The sequence below is a fragment of the Zosterops lateralis genome (genome assembly GCF_965231275.1).
Source record: "Zosterops lateralis genome assembly, chromosome: 4".
NCBI lineage: Eukaryota > Metazoa > Chordata > Aves > Passeriformes > Zosteropidae > Zosterops > Zosterops lateralis.
This window is the reverse complement of record NC_139765.1, coordinates 47765060-47789041: the sequence shown is the minus strand read 5'-3', so window position 1 is coordinate 47789041 and position 23982 is coordinate 47765060. Positions and strand designations below refer to the sequence as shown.

The 23982-nt window shown below is 35.9% G+C and overlaps 1 protein-coding gene across 2 annotated transcripts in view; it reads left to right on the top strand.

The window, feature by feature from the left end:
* SAMTOR (S-adenosylmethionine sensor upstream of mTORC1) overlaps positions 1-23282 on the top strand; it is a gene marked incomplete at its 5' end in the record, with an annotated part of 34068 nt that extends 10786 nt beyond the window's left edge. For both annotated transcript variants that reach the window (XM_083858748.1, XM_083858749.1), the window contains 4 exons: positions 1842-1983; positions 11826-11999; positions 15334-15448; positions 19982-23282. In XM_083858748.1, the coding sequence (XP_083714874.1) occupies positions 1842-1983; positions 11826-11999; positions 15334-15448; positions 19982-20611 (1061 nt within the window). In that variant the 3' untranslated portion in view covers positions 20612-23282. The remainder of the gene's footprint in view (positions 1-1841; positions 1984-11825; positions 12000-15333; positions 15449-19981) is intronic.
* Between the last annotated feature and the right edge of the window lie 700 nt (positions 23283-23982).

Sequence of the window (23982 nt, the reverse complement as noted above, 5' to 3'; positions counted from 1 at the left end):
ATACCTCTCTTGAGGAGGAACAATTGATGGACTTCTGGTTTGACCAGTGTGGTTGGAGAGGTGGCAACTTTCATCCTCCAATCCCTGGTCATTGTCCAAAATCTATATAAATTGAGGTTGAAAAATAAACGCCTCTCTTTTTGCCCTGACAACTGACTGTGTGCGTGTCCTTCATTTCGTGTCCTCTAGCAACAGATCCCCTTTTTTTTTTTTTTTTTGTCCAGTGTAATAACTTTCTCATATGCTTGTTGAATATCAAGTAGAATACATAATTTTTTGCACAGCTTCCCCATTTTGATACAACTAAATTTTGGGCACTCCCTTCCCTTCCATCTGAACTGCCATCTCAGACAAGGGAGTACAAGCACCTAATTTTAAACATGACTCACTTTGATGATTGTACAAGTGTGCTAGATGCTTATTTCTGAAAATTGCTATGACATCCCTAAACCAAACCTAAGTAGGGAGTAATCTGGGTGGTTGATTTAAATCTTTTAAGTATACATCTATACTTGTCCATTAGGGCCAGTCTTTCTGTATGTGGAGAACAAATGCAGTGAGGATTGTTGCTGCTTTGCACAGGAGGGAAAAAATAAAAAGGTTGTCACTGGAAAAAATCCTTGATTTACTTTTAGTTAAAACAAAGTCCATGAAAGAAATTGCCATTAAGCGTGTTAAAAACAGAAATCTCTTACTGGTGTGAGGACAGGTCATACTGTAAGCTACTTTCAGGCTTTAACAGGCTTAAATTGTTAGGTTATGGCTGATATACTTTTAAAGTACTTTCTTCTCATATAAAGATGCTACAAGATGGAACCATGTTGTGAAAAGTCTGTTGTTTGTCCGAGTTAAAGCTTAAAATATAGCTGTGTTCTTGAAAAGTTATTTTTAGCTGTATTAGCTTTGTAAGTTCAAAATCAGTACATATTTTTTATTCTTCAGATTGACATGTGCACAGATTTGTGATTAAGAAACACAAAAAAAATTAATCAACACCATACGAGGAAAGCATCTTTTTTAGGGCAGAAATACCCTTTCAGTAAGTTATACCAAGGGGTTTGCATGCTGTATGGGAATTTGGGCTAGCCATGCTAGCATTTATCTTGTTTTTGTTTAGTAGTACATTATGTAAAGCAGTCTCAGAGAAGTGGATATTCAGGAGCAAAGAAGGAAAATCATCATGTTTAATTATTTTGAAGTGCCAGAACTTAACCTGCAAGAGTTCTTTTCAGCAAGGTGAGGAGCATGGAAATAAATCTGTCCCTGGGGATCAGCAGAGGAGTTTGTCTGTGATTTCCTGATCATAGTTTGTTTGATTCTTCAGTACTATCCCTAGAAGCTGATTTACTGGGCCTGGCTAGATTAGACAGCAATCAATGAGAGTTTGAATTCCTTTTTCTTTTCTAGTATACCCAAATAAATCTTTATTGTGGATTTAACTTTCATGGCTTTTTCATGTGGTGTCAACTACAATATTTGCCATGGATGCAAATACTAGTAGGAACCTTTAAATCTTTCATTTTTAAAATGTTTGTCATGTTAATTCTCATGCACAGAAACCTGAAAGCAACTTCCCAGGGACTTTAATTTCACAGAAGAAACTGAACAAAATCTATGTACTGATATTTCTAGTTTCTCAAGTGCCTGACAGCCCCTGCCTGTCCTAAAAACTTGGAATTTTGTGTTTATGACTAGAGAAAGGAGAACTTGTTTTTGCTGTGTGCTGGTAAAGTAATCTCTTGGTGCATTATGCAACTTTTTAACTGGATGGGGATTTTGCCATGGAGATAATGAGAGACTTTGTATCTGATGTGCATTTTTTTTTGTTTTGTTTTGTTTAGTGGGAGACTTTGATAAGATCTGGCGTGAGCACTGTGAGGATGAGGAAACTCTGTGTGAATATGCTGTGGCAATGAAAAACCTTGCAGATAATCACTGGGCAAAAACTTGTGAAGGGGAAGGCCGAATTGAATGGTGTTGCAGGTAAATAATGAATTTGAAACACGCAATTGCATGCTTTTACTTGGAGTTATTTATAATACAAAGCTTAATTGTTTTTTACTTTTTGCCAATATTTAACATTTGTCCTATAGCATATTAATAATTTATTGCTTTCTTAAAGAAATATTTTCTTAGTGTTCCAGCTTACTAAGGAAATAGCTTATGAAGTATTTTGTTATTAGGTGATCCTTTTTTGAAGTATTTTCAACAAACAATTTCTTTTTCTCAAATACTGAAGCTCTTTGCAAATAACCTGTGAAGTGATTTTCCATGCTTTTGAAGCAAAGCTGAATAAATGCAGTGAGTGTAACTCAAGTTTGATTTTCAGGGGTTTCGTTTGATTTATACATATTATAGTGTTTGATCCCTAAATGCAGATCTCTGGTGCTTAATTTTCAATTCTTAATCTCCCGTGACAGACTTTACCCCTGTGAAACTTGTTTTAAATGTATTTAAAACTCTAAAATTCCTGTTAGTCATAAACATCTAGTTTTTCTTGGGCTATCTGAACTGTAAAGTCATGAAATGAGGAACTAAACTATTTCAGTCCCTGAGGAAAATAAATAGTAAAAAGAGGAGAATTGTTGGTCGTTCAGGATTTCTGCATACAGTTGGCATCCAAAACATACTGTGGAATCTGTACAGAAGAATAAAAGCAAATTCTGTCGAGATTTAAATGGGAAGAGAAAGTATCAATGGTCTTGCCATTGGGAAGGGAATGATTTCAGAAAACCAAAAAGTAATCCTGTGTGCCAGTTTGTAGGTCCTACAGGTGAGTGTTGCAAAGTGCTGAGCAAAGAACAGTAGATCTGGTATTGTTAAATTTAAATTCTCTTGAGCCCATAAAACAAAAAAGAGAAGAGGAAATTTACTGTGAAACAGTTGATCTTGGTGGTAGCTTGAGCTGTTCTGTGACTTCTGGAAATGGAGCAAGTAATAATAAGCTGAGGTTTTTTTCCCTAGCATAAACTCTTAAATGTTTGAAAACCATTCCATTACTTACCAATGTTTTATCCTTTAGCTTAGAAAAAAGCCATCATAGACAAGTGTTTCTTTATAGACGCCTTTTTGGACATGCTTTGTGTATCTATATCCCAATTACATGAGACGTGTCTCAGTTATAAAGACCTAAGCCCAAAAAATGAATGCAGTATTTCAATGGCTTTGTCAGGGACAAATAAAATAGATTTTATTGAGGTTGTACTAGACTCTTGTTTATGTTATTGGCTTATTTTGTTGATTTTGTGTCTTGTTTGGCTTTTTTTGTTGGTTTTGTTCTTTTGTTTGTGTGCTTGTTTTGGTTTGGGTTTTTTTTGGTAATTGGCACGGCACTGACTTTCGCTCCTTTGTGTTCCCCAGCTGTCTATTTCTGTGTTACAGGCTTCCTGAGTTGCTAGTTGTTTACTTGTATTTGTGCTATTCATTATTTCTGTGGAAATGCTTAAACTTACATTTCTCTTTACTACATTACACTACTTTGAATCATATTGAATTCTAATACTGTGGTTTCTTACAGTGTCTTCCTTCCACCCTGCCCTGTTTTGGCATCATTCTCTGATCACTTACAAGGAACTGAAACTGACTGTTCCACAGTTCAGGTTATCTATGAAAAAAGGTAGTGGAAAAAGTTGTACTGGACCCAGGGCAGATTCCATGGAACATTGCTTGATATTCTCTTACAATATGGTTGTCAATTAATATGTGAAACATTGTCAATAGAGCTATGTGTTCTTACTTTAATTTCAGCTAAGCAGTAATCCCTTAGCTTGTGGCAAGTTTGTCTGTTACCCTTTAGGATAGGATAATGTTTCTCATGGACAGTGATGACTTGTATATAGAAGGTTTTGGGCTCCCACGGGGTTTCTGTTATAGATCATTTATGAAGTAAACATTGAAGTAAATGTCCAGTTTGGGCTTTGCAGCCTGAGGTCATATTAGGGAGACTATTCACCCACTAAGAGACACTAAAATGCTCTGTCTTGGTATAAAGCTTCAGATACAGCGCATAGCTTTTCAGTTTAAAAGTCAAAGGATCAGGAGTTTTTACATTAGTAGAAAAAGAAAGGGTACTTTTCACTTCTTAGATTATACCGAGGCCTGGATTGCTAAATACCGGAACAAATCAGATCGACTTTGTGTTCTGCAGTTTTTTGTTTCTTCTCACAGGTCCAAGAGGTGTGCCAGGCTGGTGGTAGGTCCCATTGTTGTTACTCCTCGTGCCTGGGTGCAGAACTGTGTGCAAGAGAACTTGCATGAGACTTACGTGAAAGCTTTTGCTCAATGCTTACTGCGATGTTACCATGACAGCAGGAAGGTAGCTGTTTCATAACAGATGAATTTTAATTTGTGAGTGGAGTGCTGAGAATAGTTTGGAACCACCAGTGTATGCCTCCTGAAGAAAGGAGAGACTGAGTTTTGTTTTAATTTGAAGGAAGATCTTTTCAGTGATCTGAAACTGAGAAGTGTTTTTTCCATTAGTTAAAAGGGGAAAAAAAAGTACAAAAGACTTTGTGGGATTTTGTTCTTTCCTTCATTTTCCTTGTATTCTCCTAGGATCTGATAAAATAAATCAGATAGTGTAGAATAACCACTAGAGACGCTATGTGTACTTCTCAGGATCAAGAATAACAATTTTGCTTTTCTTTCAAAAGTCTTTCTGGCTATTTAGTTGAAGACACTGGAAAAATTCTGACATTAATCCTTAAACCAGATGACATAAAGCTTCCTTCTTTATTAGTGTTGATTTAAAGAACATGTATTCAGACTCTAGAAACTGTAAAAGATAGAAAACAGTACAAGATAGACTGTGCTGGTGGCCATAATGCTGAGTTATATTGGGCCAATTTTGTTTATTGTTTCAGGGAAACATGACAGAACTGTGGCGAGAGGGACGGGGGAAGAGGAATTAAAACTTTATCTGCTTTCAGATCCAGGTTTATGATCCCCTGAGTGGTAAAAAGTCTGGGCAGCACTCAACTGTTTCTTCCTTCCTTCCTTTATATATATTTAGAAAATTGAATATGAGTAGCAAGTGGTATTTGCAAATTAACACTTCTGTTTCTCTTTCATTTATATTACAATACAAAACTTAAAACAGATTAAGATGGTGTTTACTCTGAATAATTGTTGTAACTCTTTAATTTTTGCTGGTGTAGATAGGCTGGTAAAGCTTTGTATGGACAATGAATGCCAGCCTGTTCTGGTTCTAGTTAGAACAGAATAAGCCAGACCAGCAGGTTTGCTTCTTTCTGTTGCTTTCGCCTCAGCGTTAAGACTTGTGTTGACTTGACTGGTTTTTTTTTAAAGAGCAAAAATTAAAATCTGCTCTTCTGATTATCATGACAAAAAAATATTTAGACCTGCAGATTTTTAAAAAAGTCTTTTGACTGTTTAGTGAGCAAAGAAATACAGTCCTGATGAAATTAATGACAGGTGAGTACAGAACTGTTTGGAAACATTTGCAGAGAATAGATGTGAGAAGCTTATCTTTAAAATGTGATTTACTGAGAAGGATTCTGTCAAAGGTTTGTCCCTGTATCCATAACTAATCAATACTTTTATTAGCAGTCCGCTAGAGTAAAGTATAGTTACTAAATTTGGAAATGAGACCAAAGAGAGGGGAACTGTCACTCTGAGAGTAGAATTAAAATTAATACAGTTATAAACTATACTAAACATATCTGCTATATTAAATATCAGCTGTACAAATAAAGGCCAGGGAATTGTGTCAGTCTTTCAAAAAACTGTTTGGATTCTGAAGCAGGCCATAAACTGAATATGGTCATGGGATGCTTTTGCAATAGAGGCAAATACCATAGTTGAGTGTATGAGATTGTCCACAAATATGTAAAGTACTACTCTGACTTTATTTAGCATTGCTCTTAGCCAAAATATCACCTTGGCCACTGCATTTAAAAAAGCAACAAACAGCAGTTCAACTCCAAGAAAGATAAAGAAATTATCAAAAACCTTCTATTTTTTCCACAAAAGCCTTGGTGTTCTTTTCTAGAAACTAGAGCTTCTAGTCAAGAGAAGAGAAAGCTAAGTAATCTATTAGAGGATCTTTGAGAATAACAGATCTCTGCTAGAATTGGAAAGCTGATCCTGTTTATTTGGAGGATTGAATGAATGAGTGTTTGCAAGTCCCTTCAACACTGTTTTGCAGGTGTTTCTGATGAAGGCAATTAATTGAGAAATTCACTGCAAGGAGAATGGAACCGAGGAAGGTGGCAGAAACAACAGGAGAGGAACCATTTAAAGTGGGAAAGGATAATGTTCGATGTTCATATTTATATGACAGTCTTAATTTTTTGCTGTTAAACACATTCTTTACTGGTGATACTAAATTGTGAGGAGCTGTTAACTCCCTTGAAGGCACACAGGCTCTCCAGAGAAACCCCAAAAAATTAAGAGAGCTGGGCAATCACCAACTGCATGAATTTTAACAAGTGCCCAGTTCTGCACCTGAGATGAGGCAACCCTGGATGTATGGATGGACTGGGGAACCAACTGCTGGAAAACAGCACCAGGGAAAGGGGCCTGGGGGTCCTGTCAATGGCAAGTTGAACATGAGTCAGCAGTGCCCTGGCAGCCAGGAGGACAACCTGTGTCCTGGGGTACATCAGGCGTGGCATGGCCAGGTGAGCAAGGGAGGGGATTGTCCTGCTCTGCTCTGCACTGGGGCAGCCTCACCTCAAGTGCTGGGGGTAGTTTTGGGTGCCACAATATAAGAAAGATATAAAGCTATGGGAGAGTGTCCAAATGAGGACAACCAAGAGGGTGAAGGGCCTTGAGGGGAAACTGAGGTCACTTGGTCTGTTCAGCCTGGAGAAGAGGAGACTGAGGGGAGACCTCACTGCAGTTACAACTTTTGCATGAGGGGAAGAGGAAGGCCAGACACTGATCTCTGTGGTGACCAGTGACAGGACACAAGAGAATGGTCTCAAGTTGTGTCAAGGGAGGTTTAGGTTGGATATTAGAAAAAGGTTCTCCACCTGAAAGGTTATTGGGCACTGGAACAGACCTCCTCAGGGAAGCGGTCACAGCACCAAGCCTGACAGGGTTCAAGAAGTGTTTGAACAATATTTTTGTGCACATTGGGGCTATTCTCTGTGAGTTCAGGAGTTGGGCTTCAATGACCCTGCTGGATCCCTTCCAACTCAGGATATTCTGTGATTCTATAACTACTTTGTTCTGACATGAGCATCGTTCGTTGAGCACTAGAGCTAATTAAAGCAGTGATCATATGATAACTGCTGACTGTTTTCAAGTTCTTTGAATCCTCTGGCAATAAAAGATATTACCTCTAGAAACTGGCTTGGGGTAGCCACAGCCCAAGAGAAACATGATTACAGATCTATTTGCGTTTCTCAAAAGGAAAATGTCTCAAACCCCTAGAATTGAGACCAAATATCGAAAACAAATTGGAAAAATGTATTACATACAACTTTCTCAACTTGAAATTTAAAAATATATAATTACGCTGATAAAAAATTACAGTACTTTACATTAAGAAACCTGGTGTTTTCACCTATGCTGAACATTCTGTTTCCTTAACTTGAAGCTGGGTGCACATAACAATCAGGAAATATTTTTAGTCCAAGGGAAACTTGACTGCTCTTCTAGGTATGATTAATGTGTACAAGGCCAATTGAGACTTCTACCGCCCTTGACTTTGGAGGTTGGGAAGTGGATGGGTTAAACCTTTAGAAGTATTTGCAATTTTATTTTTTTTCAGGCTAGCAGCTGTGAGAGTGCTTGTTCCTTAGTGTGTGGAAGGAGGGGAGAAACCATGATGAGAGGTCCAGACATTCCTTCAGCTCTGAAAGGAGGTTTGCTATTTCTCTGTACCCTCACTGAAAGCCATCTTCAGTATTAGGTTTTGGTTTGTAAATATTCTAAGGAACATGAGTTAAGTTCACCTTTTCCTCATTATAAAGCAGAAGGAAAGATTCAGTCAATAAAACTGGGTGCTTGAATTCCTCAAGCATTGATTACAGCCCTGATTATCAGAAACTGCTCTTTGCTGTGATTAAAGTTGACCACACCACCTTTAATTTAGTTGTTCATTATTACTTGAGCAGAAGAATTAATTAACAATTCTGTTATGGTTTTTAAATTTCATACAGTGTTTCTTGACCTTGTCCCCCTCTTTTTTTTTCATTTTGTATTCCATTAAAATTCATGGATTTAGTCTTTCTTTTTGAAAACAAAGTTTCTCTTTTATTGCTGCAGAGTATTAACAAAATCCTATGTATTCATATTGGCTTTTTCTGAGACTTCCTTTATGTCTCCAACCCAAATAGCAGAGAGAGCAGGGGAGTCAACTGGAACAGGTTATTTAGTGTTTGAGATTTGAAATAGGGAAAATAAGTTTCACTGAGGAAATACAAAGATTTGATTTCTGATTTCTTTTTTAGAGCAAAGACATGAACTGCATACTTCACCCAGAAACCTAACTTGTCTCTTCATCTAGGAAACTGAAACAGTTTAGACCTGAAATATTTATTTCAGTTCATGTGAACTGTAGCAAGTGTCAGCTCAGATAGCATTTACATGGCACAATTCTTCACAAGCAAGTATGTTCATTGTAGAGCTAATATTGCGTCATCAGAGACTGAATGCTTAATAGTCAGTTAAAAATGGAGCCGTGTCAGTTTTTAGAATTATAAAAGAAATTTCTTAATTTGGGCTTTGTAGATAATTGAGATGCTGTTCCTTACTTGAGACAGTTGTTAAATATAGAGTTTTATTTAACTGCATACTCAAAACCAGAGTGATCAATGATGGCTTTTAATGGCTGTGAAGTTAAACATCTGGCTACATCCACAAGTTACCGTGTGGTGAGCTACAGAGTGCGTTATGTCTGCTAACTACCAGTGCAGTGAGAGCCCATGTGCTCACTGTTAGCCCACAGGAGGTGTGAGGGTCACTTCTGCAGGGGGAGTACATAGACAACTCCTCTGAGAGCACAGGAGCCAAAAGGGCAATGTGTAGTAATCATGACAGAATGACTGTGATGTCAGAAAAGCATAAAGGGAAGATATCCCTCAGTGGCTATGAAGTGCTGTGTGATCTGAGGGGTTTTTTGTTTGGATTGGGTGGGTTTGGCTGGGTTTTTTTGGTACCTTGTGATACTGCACCCATAGTTAGAGCCTGGGATCCAAATGTGAAGAATTTTATCCATTCTTAGGCATTCCTGTGGCACTGGCCAGTTGTCCACCAGGGAAAATGCAGAAGGAGATGCTTCTCTTTGTGGTTGACTTTGATAGTGTCTTATGTGCAAATGAGGAAGGTCTTTTATGAAGAATATAGACTTATGAGAACTTGGTTGACAGATAGGGGTAGAAGGATGGAAAAACACTCATTTGCATCAGTACCAGGAATGAGGAAGAAATGGCTTCTCAGTGACAAGAGGAATTTGCATTTTACAAGAAGGTTGTTCTCCTGTGCTCGTTAGGCTGGGTAGCATACCAGCTTCTAGGGAATTAAAAGGTTGATAACATGAATAGTTAGTCCAGAAGAAAAAAAACACATTCTTTGAGGTTGAGAATTCTCTCATGTCTTACATGTCAGTGCAACATTACTTAAAATGCCGTTGATTCTGGATGTTTTAAGAGCTGTAATGAGGGAAAAATACTTATAATAAAAATAAAGAGGTTGCAGGGTGCTAACCAAGTGGTACAGTAGCTGATAAATGGACAAAAAAGATTTTTCTTTCCAATTTTATTTCTTTGACTAATTGATACACAGAACTAAATAGTTCTAAATTGATTGCATGCTTATAAATAAATAATACAATGTGTAAAATACACTTTCATTAGCACACCAGCATGTATGTAAACACTAATGCAAGTGGTTTTTTCTGGAGTTCTTGTTTCTTTATGGATCTTTCTAAAATCTCTTTCCTGTTAAGTTAAGTGATTGGCTTCTTATACTTAGCTGATTTTAGAATTGTTGTCTTTCCATACGTGCAGTCTCTAATGGATGGAGTTGCTACAATTTTGCCGTCTGTATGTCTGGCAGTATTGCAGCCTAGACTGGAGCATCTGTCCTATGAGGAAAGGCTGAAGGAGTTGGGCCTGTTCAGTCTCAAGAAGAGACAACTGAGAGGGGACCTCATCAATGTCTATCAGTATCTGATGGGAGGGTGTCAAGAGGATGGAGCCAGGCTCTGCTTGGTCATGCCAGCCAATAGGACAAAGGGCAACAGGCGGAAACTGATGGGCAGGAAGTTCCACCTGAAAATGAGGAAGAGCTTCTTTACTGTGCAGGTGACTGAGCACTGGAACAGATTGTCCAGAGAGGTGGAGTCTTCTTCTCTGAAAATGTTCTGTAACCTTCTGGACACAAACCTGTGCCATGTGCTCTGGGATGACCCTGCTTCAGCAGGGAGGTTGGACCAGATGACCCTCTGGGGTCCCTTCTAACCTGACCCATTCTGTGATTACACATTTCTGAATCAAGGTGCTTATTTCCTACGTATCTTGGGGTAAAGTTACTTCTATCTGTACCTGTTCACGTATGTTTCCATCAAAGAAACTCAGTGCCACTCCAATGACTTTTTGTTGTTGTCCTTCACATCTTATATGATGAAGAGACTGGGTATATTTGATGCCTAAAATATCACCAAACCTTAGATAAGCCCTGTGTATACCAAGTCCATTATTATTTATGATTTAAATGCACCAACGTGTCCATCCTTAAATCTGTGAAGTGTCGTAATTCTGTTTCTGCTTTGTATAAGACATTATTAAACTACACTTGAATTTATGTTTTGTGGAATGTTTCCTTCAAACCTCTGCAGTTTTGTTAGAGGAAAATGGAGTGAATTTCAAGAAAGCATCATAAAAATGAGTTGTTCAGAAAACATTATTCAAACAAGTATTATTTGTGTTAAAATTTCTGTGCAAATATTTGCATGGCAACATTTAATTTAAAAAACTGAATCGTGCAGGGTGAGTCTGGCTTTTTAATTTCAAAGCATGATTTTTTTTCCAGTTCTAGTTATATTTTGTGGACGAAATTCAGTTATTCAGTTTCTCAGAAACTCATTTATTCACTAAACATAGTCCTTGCTTCTCTTACTCTAATGCTGACTACAGATAGAGGAATGCAAGTGCTATTTAACTTCTTTTGTAACATTAGTTTCTTTAAACTAGCTAATATTTCTGTTCAAGTATGATTAGATTATTTTGTTCTGGTTCCTATAAGAAAAAAAAAGTAAATAAGGAAGTTATTTCAGTTTTTTCAGGAAAAACTGAAAGCTAAAATAAGTCTTCCACAATAATACAGCTACTATCTTACTATCTGTTACTTAAAACAAAAAATGCCCAGGCAAACTCAATTAAAATTAAAAACTGCTGGATGTAAATTTGCACGTAAATCTGGATTAGGTTTGTTTTCCCCCAGTTTATATGCCAGCAAGATGCACATTTCAAACCTTGTGTTGGCAGCTAGTTGATAACTCTGCCCTGTAGTGGAGAACTGAGCTGAAGTTTACCTTCTGGTGATGTTCTGACAAGACTTCTGCTGTCTTACTTTAAAAGTCTATCCAGATAAAAATATTTTGAATCTGTTTATTCAGCTGTGACTTATGGATAATTTGAGGGAAAAAAGACCCCAATAACCCACCACTCGACTTTGTGTTCTTGGGTGTATCACATCTTTTTTAAAGCTGACTTACCAAAGTTGAAATAAAAGCAGATTTGTTTAAAAGCTGACAGCACTTGTATCTCTTAACCCTCTGGTATGTATCTTAGCTATAGTAGTGACTAACAAGAGCATTCAGTTTTCCTGGGGCATTTTTCTTTTTGTCTTTTCAGTGTATGCCGAGAATATTTTCAGAATGGTGGAAAAAGAAAAGCACTTGAGAAAGATGAAAAAAGAGCACTTCTTGCTTCTAAGACCACTCCAGCTTTAAATGTTCCTCAGTCTCCCAAGATTGAAGATCCTTTGCCAAACTTTGGCTTGACAAATCATGAAGCTATGACAGAAGAGTAAGTTTTGCTTGTTTTGACTTCTTTTCTTCTTTTATGAGTGTTAAAATTTGCCCTGGCTTTTTTTTCTCCATAACACGTTAGATTGGTCTGATATATTTTTAATAGTTAACAAAGGGAATTTTCATGTGAATATATGCATTTCAAGAGCTGTTTATGTTGTAGTGTATTTTGATAAATGCCTTAAAAAATTGCTTGAGAATGACAACTTAGTCATCTTCATTTTAGTGCTAGAGCAATTTCACTTAAGTATGTCATTGGTGTGCAATGCAATTTATATTAAACCTTGAGGTGAAATAAGGGAGATGTTAATTAAGTTAGAATCTAATGGCTGTTCAGCCCTGTTGAAAAGTCAATTGCTTATGTAAGTACTAAGTGCCAAATGTAAATATCAGAGTACTTAAAACTTTCTCTTCATAAATAATTGCAGAGAAACTCTTGATTCCAATTACACACTTCAAAAGCAATTTGGAATTACAACCCTTAACTTCTAATGTGCTAGCTTTCTGATGACTGGCTCTGCAGAACTTGTAGTATCCTTGAGGTATTTTCCAAACAAGAGTTTTAATTTTGTTTGTGACCTTCACTCAAGTAAGAATTTTATTTTTGGTATCCAAGACTAACTTCTTTATTTCTGAAGTCCCACCCTCCATTTTTTTTTCCTAAATTACCCGTGTCATGTTTGTGACTATTCCATGTGTGATGGAAAAAAACAAGTACAATGAAATGATGAACTCGTAAGCGTAGAACCTATAAAAGTTATTACTTGTTTCATATTTATTATAGATTAGTTCCTAGAACTTCCTGCAACAGTGTTTTTTCTGTTGTGTAAAGAGATTTTTTTCCTTGATTGTAGCATGTCCAGCACTTACTTGAAGCTAGGTGTAGTATCAGTTAGGGCCAGAATGACGTGTTACTAATGTTATAGAAGGTGTATCTTTCCTTAGGAGTGGGTGTCTTTTGTGTCTCTCATGTTTGTTTAAATCAATAGGTTTGATAATCATACACTCTTTAAAGCTGTCTACCAGTAAGAGGCATTGTCAGGATAAAGCATTGGTTCTCTCTTTGCATCTCTTTGATGTCTCTTTGATCTCTGTCTTTATATTTTCTGCAGTTAATAGTGGCTGTTGCAGAGACTTCACCTGCCTTCTTGCTACCAGTTGTTTGTAGCCTTCCCTTTTGTTCTAATGTGTACAGAAAGGAGTTGAGAATTTTTATAAATTAATTTAAAAGTATCTGTTAGTATAGTGAGTGCTGATGATTTTTATTTTCATTCTCAAAACTTGAAAAATATATATACTCCTTAAGACATACCTGGCAAAGGCAAGTTTTGCAGTGTTTACCTGAGTAAGCTACAAATGATAGTAGGTTCTTAGTAGCTGTACAGACCTTGAACAAGGCATAACTGGTCTAAGTTATTGCCCAGAGAAATCAAAATTCTTTTTTTTTTTCTTGATGTCTTACAGAAGAAATTACAGAGTTTATCAGAAAGAAAATGGATTGTGTATTACACAAAGCAGAGATCTTTCCTGAAATGCTTTATCATGTCTACACTGATCTAGTAGTGAAGTCTCAAACTTGGTACAAGGGATATGGAGGAGCCTATGCATAGTGTTTAAAGACTGTCACTCCATTGTGGTCATGTAACACTAACACTATAAGTAAGAGTTGTGCGTTTGTCTATCTAAACCTGTGACTCTTTGTTTTATTCTGGTAGGTGTAAAGACAATAAATCTGTTCATCCCATATATAATCCTCTCTCAAGTAATATATAAATACATATAAATAAAGTAGCTTTTGTAAGTAGGAAGAGAGAATATATCGCAGTGATTTTTCACTGTACCATAGGTGAAGTGGCTGTCCTGGAAATTAGAGCCTTCTGGGATTTGCTGCTTAATTTAATCTGTACAAGTATTTCATTGAACACTTCAGAGGGAACATGTTTAGATCTCTAGAGGCTCTCTCTTTTTTATGGGAAGTTTTCTCTGCACTGTAGCATCCTGTTTCCTCTTGTTATATTTCCTTCCTTCTATATGTTCACTGATTTGTTGTTACCATATTGGACTCTCATATAGAATGCAAGCATACATACAGGCATACATTTTTGTGTTTGAATGAGGAAGGATCTGCCATTAGTGTCCCCATTTTCTGGACAAGGAGATACAGTTCTGAGAAACTTCAGACTACCCTTATGTGGAAGAAGACACTACTTGACTTCAGTCCATTTATGGCTACTAGGATCTGCCTACACAGTATCCAAATTCCTGTTCCAAGTCTGGAAAAATTGTTGCTTTCATCTTCATTCTGAAATCTCACTCAGTACTGATTGACTTACAGGGTAACTTGGTAATATTTGCAGCTTTAACTTAAAGGTAAGTTGCACTATTTGCCTTGGTCATGGTGGTGTTTTGAGAGAAGTATGCGCTGGATATCTTCTGTTCCATGTAGAAGCAAAATGCTATTTTGTCAAATGCAACAAGATATTTTCTCTTGCTTTTCCAATATCCTCTCTCTAGTAGGTTACTTGGAGTCTTGAAGGAGCCCAGAGAGCCCAGGTCTCTTACTGCTGCTTAGAGGCTTTTTTTTTTTCTTTTCTGCTTCGTTGTCACTATAAGTACAGCTATGGCTTGGTTTTATTCCATTGGCCCTGTACCTCTGTTTCTGAAAGTTTTTGCAGTTAACTGTCTCTCCAGGGCTGAGCCTTTCCCAGAAACAGGACAAGTTAGATTTTTGGAGATTCCAATTGGTTTTGGCTACAGAAACTTGAAGCAAAAAAACATTTTCTTTCTGGAAGGTTATTAGCATTCTCATCTCTGTGAAGTCCCTGTGAAAGCTGTGACTTTGCCTCTGTTAATGGATTTTGGATATCCTAAGATGTTACAAATCGTGGATTTTTTTTAAGATCATAACCCTGTAAATGGTGCAATTTATGTAGCTGTTTTCTGTTTTCCTTTTCACTTCATGAGGTTTTAACTCTGGTGTCTAGTGTGACTTCAAAATCAGTAAATACTACAAAAAGTTAAGTGAGAAACACAAAACAGTGTGAGAAAGCCTGTCTAGTGGACACAGCATTTACCATTTTATTTGATTACTACAAGTGCACAAGTTAACAGTATTGCAGCTGCTCTGAATCAAACTCTGCTGCTTGAGGACCATCTGCTTTTATTGATGGAGCTTGGTTCTTTAGGTATCTCAGCAATTGAAGTAATTCACTTCTGTTAGTCACTACTGTGGTTGTCTGTGACAATCTTTTGTGTTTCTTACCTGAAATTGTAACTCAGAATACAGCTTTAAAAGTTACATTTGATAAAACTTAATTCTTGCTGCTTCTTAGGTTCCTTCACTCCTTGGGGAAAATCAGATTACTTGATGTTGGTAGCTGCTTTAATCCATTTCTGAAGTTTGAAGAATTTCTGACAGTTGGCATAGACATTGTTCCAGCTGTTGAGGTATGTAATGTTTGGTGTATTTAATATAAACTTGATCCTCAGATTTGTGGAATATCTCAAAATGACTGTAAAAAAAGTACATTTAATACTTATATGCTTTCTAAATATGTTTTAGTAGGAACTAAACACTACATCCTTTCCCATGAGCAGGCTCTAAAGTTGTGTCTTCTTTTAAAAATACGGTTTTTATCCCAGAGCCATGCCTTTATAATGGTATAATAAATCTTGTAATTAAAAAAATTTAGTAGCTGTCTTTTAATGATATTTCAGATGAGTCCTTGCATCTTAAAAGGTCTAAGTAACTATTAAGTAGGCTTATTCTTAGGCAAGAACCTCTCAGAAGCTGCATTCACTGACAGAAGGAAATGATCAGTGACTGTATTTATGGAGTTTTTTAAGGGAAGATTTGATAATCAGAAGTGCACTACAAGGGATAATTTCTGTTTATTGCTAGAAATATTTTTAAGCTTCCAAAATTTGTCAGTATATTTGGGGTAAATTGCTTCATTTTTTGTAGGCAGTAAAGTTCTCAAATGCCTTAATTCTACCGTAATTATATCTTCTTTCTGTCTTTTGCTCTTGACCCAACTTTTGTCAGCACTAATTCCATTTATCAACAATGCAAAAGGATAAAGTAGAATAAATTATTTTTAGAAAGACGCAGAAATACATTTCTGACAGAAAACAGGAAAGCCTTTGACTCTACACACCTTGACTACTTACAGTTAAAAATCAGGCTCTGTTAAAATCTGTGGCCTTAGGTAACCCTCTTTAGAAGCAGAGAGGTGAAAAGAAGCGTAGGGGTGAAAAAATACATTTAACTGGAAAGTAATGTTTTCTAATTTGCTGCAGTGTGATTTACATACTCAATGCCTGGTAGTTTGTTTTTGTTATAATTAGTTCATTAACACCTCATTTGTATTTTTCCATATATGCTGAGAGATACTGAAAGATATTCTTTAAAAATTTGAGTCTGATAAATTACTTTCAAAAGCAATTCAATGTTAGTTCCGTATAAAATACAAACTTTAGGTAGATTTTGTCTTGCCTAATTTGAAACACAGGCAACATGATTGCTTTCCACCACTTTGGAGGCTGTAGGGACAGTGTTTAGGGCTGTTGGGCATGACACAGGAGGTAAAAAAGACACATGCCACTGAAATGGCAGCCTGTGGCATTTAAAATGGTAATACATGACAAGTGAATTTCTGGCTATGATATATAGATCCTCAGTGTCTACATCTCAGGTTCTAAGTTCTAATTATAGTCAGTGAATACCATTTAACTATTAAAAATAGTTAAACCTAAATAGCTGCTGTTTGATGGTGAGGTGAATTGGGTTTTGTATTGACTAATTCTCCAGTGACTATAATGGCAGCCTAGGTACCTAACATGAATTGAGCCTAAACATTAATTTTTGAGTATGCCTAGTTAATATTTTCCTATCTTCTAATCTGTTGTTCTGCTTTCATAAGAAAGCTACATTTGTTCTCATGAAGATCAATTTAAATGTACAGTGACCAAACCTTTATTGGAGAAAGTCCTGAAAAAGTAACTTCTGTGGATTTAAAGGAGAAGCATATGCAATTTCTGTGTACTAACCAGTTCTTTAGATTCTCTCCCAGTAGAAGGGAACAATAAGATAATTGATTTCTGGTCGTCTGACATGGTTAGTACCATAGCTTCATGGTAGGAGCTTCCCAGAGTGCTGATGTCCATGTGGTTACACACATGCTTACCCTGAGGCCTGTCTCAGGCTCACCAAATCTTTGACTCTCTTGGGTGCTTTGGGTTGTTCAGGGCACCTTGAAGCCTGGTTAATGCAAGTGTTCTTGAAGGGACAGGGAGTACAGTTTGAGCAGTCAAATGCAACTGCTAGAATAAGCTTAGTCCTACTTCCAAAACAGAATTAATGAGCCCTGATGTACTGAAGATGACTCTACTTTGAGCTGCATCAGCACCATAACCTTCTGAATAAATTTATCTTTAGGCCAGCAGTTGCCTGGGCTGATTTAAGTTTTTCAGAATGACAGTCAGAGGTTTATTGTGGTAGTTAATGTCATCTCCTGGCTTGGAAAATTTATCTTGATAAGTTGTGGTAAAAGCTGAATATAAAATAAACTGGTAAAACTTCCTGATATAGCAGATTTCTTAGATTAGATACTAAAGTACCTTTTAAAACAAATTGAAGCACAGAGACTTCTTACAAAGCCAGTTTTTTAAATAGTGTTAATTAGAGGGTTAAATAGTTCTTTTTTAATAAAAAAACATTATCCATCTTCATATAGAAATGCTTTGGATATATACTAAGTAGTCGAGTAATACTTCAATTTATTTGGAAAAATAAGAAGGATGTAATTGTGGAAATACAATATTTAACTAAAGGATAAATGTCTTCACTTAAAAATCTTTAGAATCTCTGTTTCACATACAGAGAATGCAAACTGTAGAATATGGAAATATATTACCATTGAAGGCTTTTGGGTTTTGAGAGACAGGGAAACTGCTTACCACGGTTAGTATTTTCTTTAGTTGCACTCACTTCCAGTGACCTGGTGTAAAGTACATTGAGGGAAACATGCATTATTAGAAGCTAGGAGGGTGGAAACTGAGACTGGAGTGTGCAGCAGATGTTATATTGGAGTAATATAGTCTGAGACCAAAAAAAAAAAAAAAAAAAAAAAAAGGCTGGAAGGGTACTGGGGTTAAAAATTAGACTATATATCTCGATACTTGAGGATCCCTTCCAACTCAGAATATTCTGTGCATTATCTGTGCAAATTATTTACTTAAGTAGGATTGTGTTCTTAAATGTCAGTGGATGCACTGAGATACCACTGCTGTTTCAGTGTCTCTGAGGACTTAAACATTAGTTCAAGACATGTATATCAAAAGTTTAGTAGCAAATTCTAGTTTAGCAGCATTTTTGTCCTAAAGCTGATTACAGATTCCACTTGAAACATGCCTTAGTCCTGAAATTTTCTTTAACATTTCCGCATTACTAATTTACTAATTTGTGTTTCTCCACTACTCAGAAATACTTGCAGTCTAAATTGTATTTTTCAACTGTATATGTATGACCACTAGCTTTTTAACTCCTAAAGTTTTGAAGTTCTAAGTAAAGTTAGTGTGTCCCTCTGAACAATCAGTTTTCAAAATGCTTCCTTCTTTTAAAACTTACCACTATAATTTCCTGTTCTCAGTATTACAGGGAAACAGAATATAGCCTTGCAGGTATAATGGTTACAATTAAAATTTCCTGGCTATAGCCACATAATGCAAATCTTTTTTTGGATCTTCACATATTGAAGTCCAAGATCAGAGCTAACAGAAAATACATCAGTTTTTTTTTTTTTAACATTGATTACTTTTTGTAATTTTCTGCTTACTCTTGGAAGGGCATGTGATTTTATATGAACAGAAATAACATTCTCTTCTACTTGAAAACAATTGTGCATATTAGTTCCTTTATGAATACACTTGCAATAGTGTTCTAGTAATCTTTTCTGAATGTTGCTTCATAAGACACACTTTTTTTACTCTTTTTCTACTGGTACTATTTTCATGGTATTAAAATGCAACAGATTTAATTCCACCTTTCTGATGTGTTCCACAGAATATTTTGTATCTACTTTCATATTTACTTACCTATTTAATGTCTGTCATTCACTGCACATTCTCTAGGCATTAAGAACAATTTTTCTTGCTATTAGATCACAACATTATATCTTACTACTTCTTTTGTGAAAAATCAGTCCTGGGTTTTGATAAAGTATCAAAACTTACATTGACTAAAGCACATGCATTTATTTTTTGACTGCTTTGTGATTAAGAATATTAAGAACTTATTCTTCAGTATGTTGCATTGTGGTGTCATTTCTAGTCTTCAACAGCTTGAGTGCACAAATGATCAACAGATGATTTGTAGTCCTTAGCTTCCTTTGATAACTGCCCAAATGTGTACCACTGCACTTTGCATCTACAGCAAAGCTAAAACATGGAAATGCATCATTGCTGCAAATCAGTTTTGTAACTTCAGAATCTATATTGCCTTGTTATTCCTTGTGTCTTTACCAGTAAAAAAATTACACTTTTTTTCAAGTGACCAAACTACTAAGTTTTTTGGATTCTTTTTAAAGAACTGGTAGAAATTCTGAGGTATCAAATTTAGTTTCTAATTACTTATTTCAAGTTTATAAAAACCTAAAAAAGGCTTTCAGTACCTGTAAAAACACAAGCAATCTTCTGAGTTCTTAAATAATTTGTGAGATAGTTGATTCAATACTTTTTTCATTTGGGGATAAATATTTTTTTTTAAGTAACTATTCTCAGCTATCAAGTCTCTAGTAAAACACTGCGCATCTAAAATTCTGCATATGTGTTAAATTTTTCTTTTAGATTGATTTAATGGCAAGAGGAATGTTCAGCAGACTTGACATCTCTTTAATGGAGTAATTGATTTTTCTGTGGATTTGATTGTATTTGCTCTTTAAACTAACTTTGTTTGGTTTTCTATTTTTGTCACCCCACCAGAGCGTATACAAATGTGACTTCCTAAATCTTCAAATTCAGCAACCTCTTCAACTGGCACAAGATGCAATAGATGCCTTTCTTAAACAACTGAAAAATCCAATTGATTCTCTACCTGGAGAACTGTTTCATGTTGTGGTTTTCTCTCTTCTTCTTTCTTACTTTCCATCACCCTATCAACGATGGATATGCTGCAAGAAGGCACATGAACTTCTGGTATTAAATGGCTTATTGCTTGTAATAACTCCTGATTCATCTCATCAGAATCGCCGGGCTATGATGATGAAAAGCTGGAAAATTGCCATAGAGTCCTTGGGTTTTAAACGCTTCAAGTATTCCAAGTTTTCTCACATGCACCTGATGGCATTTAGGAAAACTTCCCTGCAAACAACAAGTGACTTAGTTAGCAGGAACTACCCAGGAATGTTGTACATCCCACAGGATTTCAACAGCATAGAGGATGAGGAGTATTCCAACACAGCCTGCTATGTTCGGTCAGACACAGAGGATGAACAGCTAGCTTATGGTTTTATGGAGCTACCTGACGCTCCCTATGACTCAGACTCTGGAGAAAGCCAGTCTAGTTCCATTCCTTTCTATGAGCTAGAAGATCCTATATTGCTTCTAAGTTAATGTAGTTGTTGAAATGCCCTTTCAGTCAAACCTCTTGCTTAACTAATTTTGCTATACTAACTTGGGCTTAACACAGAAAAATGGTTTGCATAAAGAAAATGCAAAGGTTTACAGAGTTTGCTATTTTTTTCTACTTTTTGAATTTTAAAATTTATTCTTGTATGAAAGTGAAAAAATACAAGTTTTATGCAAATGACTCATGTCATAGCATAAATTGCTGTTACTTTCTTTAGATTTGTATCACTATTTTTTTTTCCAGAAAGGTACCATTCTTTTCTTTAGTGCTGTGAAGTGTGAATTCTATTTAATTTGTTAAATGTTGTTTCAGTATTTTAACTCAATGTGGTTGAGCTTAAGGCACTGGAGTTGATGGGCTTCTGAGAAGTATATGTAGGAAGAAATAATTTGCACTTTACTGAAATGTGCAGATAGGTTAAAACACTTGGTTAAAAATGTCCCTTATCAATTATGGAACAAAACTTTTTTCTTCCAAAATTTGTTTCACTCTGGTTAAGCCTGGGCTGGAGAAACTATAATGCTTGCACATTTGATTTGATGTTTATTGCAGCCCTCTTGACATAACACCAAAACACTGGAATATAGTCATCCACAGTTACACATACTGTGTAATTTCATTGCATAAATAGCAATTTCTGAAGAGGCTTCTCCCCCAGAGGAGTATGGTACATCTTAGACAATGATATTTCACTTCAAAGCTGGAATATGTTTTGCAGTTTTATGACTATACAAGCACTAACATATGTCAGTATTTCCCCAACTATGGTGTTCTTTATTCTCTTAAAACTGTTTTTTTGGGGGGGACAGGGTGGGTTTTTTCATGTTTTAAAGTAAATTATTTATGTGTTTTAAAAAGAAACAACTTTTTCTTGAATTGTCCTTATTTGTAGACCTTCTGAGTTAGCCAGGGACTATAAACTGATTTTGTAAGAAGGAACATAACTGTACAAGTTCTTCAAGGACACACATATTTGCATAAAGCCATGTAATCCAGACCACACAAATGAAATTAACACATGCTTTTTGTTTGCTTATTAGGACCCAAAAATCCCCTCTTCATTTAAATAAAAACTGACTGAAAACTGGTCTGCACTGTAAGGAGATGAAACATTTTTATATCTATTAAGCTTTTGACTTGTGTAATGAATCTGTGAGTTTTTTGCAGGAAAAATCAATTCTGTTCTGCAGTTAAAAAAAAGAGGATTCTTTATTAGTTTAGTTTAGATTTTCCTCCATGTAAAAATAATGGCCAGAATTTTCAGATTGGGATATTAGGCTCTTAAATCTATATGTAAGTGCCTAATAGTAAATGATTTGAACTAGGTGCAAGATCATGATTTATTTCTGACTTCTGAAAATTGGTAAGAAAATACTAATACAGTTTCACAGGTGATTGTGATGAAATATCTTTCACCATATTAAACCACCACATTATATTTATAATATGAAAGTTGCTAGATAAATTGAAGTTGTAGTGTGGATTTTACAGTGGTTGCTACAAAAATGAAACTTAGTCCTTCCATTGAAGTTTTGCACTGAATGTGTCACAGTTTGACCTACCTGTTTTTCTTTTATAATATTTCCTACACAAAGTAATCGCATTGGTCCAGCTTACACTCAAATGTGATCTGGACTGTGGTGCGGTATTCTTTAACATAAGCTTTTTGTGTCTCTTCTTGAATTTAAAGCATTCCCAAATACCTTATTCAGATTTGTTACTCAGTCTGAATGGTAGTTATACAAACCAAACAGTTCTATTCTGATGTGTAAAAAGAAGAAATTAATGTTACACATACAAAAGTCATGGTTCACTTGCTAATTTTGGTTACCGAGAATACTTCTCCAATTAAATACACAATGGGTTCAAAATTGGCTTTAAGTCAGTATTTTCATTAAAATTTTTGTCATTGAAAGCCTTTCTTCCCAATTAACCACTGATTCCAGCAGTGTTCATGTTTAAATATTGCTGTAAATTCAGCTGTTTATGGGAGGTTAATATTTGCATTCTTCAAAGTGTACCTAAAAATTTAACTGATACGCGATTTAAAAACTGGTACACCATCAAACCTATGTGTTGGCATTGATTACTGTAAATTGGTTTGTGATTCATACACAAAGAAATCCAATTCAGATCAAGATTTATCTCCCAAAATAGCTTAAATATTAAGATTTAAAGTTTAATCCTTTTTGGGAGGTTGGTGACAGCACTGTGGTGTAGGGACCTGAGATTCATAACAGCTTGGTTTTCATTCTGATCATTCTAAATGCCCGAAGCAGGTTTATTGGTTATTTGGTTTTGTGGTTTATTGGGGGGTTTTTTGTTCTTTTTTCATTTGGTTTCTATTGTTTTTTTTTTTTTTCCACAAGGGACAGTATATTGTGGTGGAGGAAGAAAGTGTGATTTACATAAATACTTACATCTCCCTTAATAATAAAGTGGTGATATCAGGAGTTGTATATTTGGCTTTGGTGCAAGAACATTATTTCTAGGTTATGAAATATTTGAAAATTATGACTGTGCAAGACATCTTTTGTTCTTAAGGTGCTGGAGAAGAAAAGAAAGAAAACATGTATTAGCATCTCTGTTGTCTTTTATGTCACTACTTTTGTGAACAAAGCACATTTATTAAAAAAAAACCTGAAAAACCGAAAACGTTTTTTAAATTTCTTTGGAGTAGAGCTGTTGTCTTTTTTTCTTTCAGTGCAGTCTGTTTATGCTGAAAGTCAGTGAAATCAATGCAAAGATATTTTCTTTATTTTCAAGGAGATAGTTGTCTCGGGTTTATTTTATAACCCGTAACAATGTTAAATTTGGTACTTCGGTTTCAGCTTTTGCATCTCAGTTCTGGTCTGCTTTTGGGCAGGGTTTTGTAAGTTCTCCAGTTCATTCTGTTACCATGTTGCTTTGCCTGCCCACTTAGATGTGACCACTTTCCTCTGATCTATCTCTACTTGTTCTTATTTTCTTCTCTATCTCACTGAAATACTTTTACAGCATCCATTGTATGTTGCCCCTTTGATATCATTATTGTATTTTTCTCCTTTGTGGTTCTGAATACTGGAGGTGTTGGGAAAAGGATGGCAGTGGGAAAAGAAATCTGAAGAAATGAAAATTCAAGGCTCCTGCTTAGATACAAGTTCTAGGAAAACTGGATTTCAGCAGAACTGAAGTGTGTCCCTAGTACTGCACAGCTTACCTGATATGTTCTGCTCTCTTAAATGAGAGTGAAGATGATTAAATAACATTACACTAAATTGCTGTGCTCAGCGTCGCTTCCTGCAGATCTTTCTGCCTCATTCTGCTTCGGGAAAACTGCCTGACTTGCTTTGCCCAGCTGGAGTTCAGAGAGCCC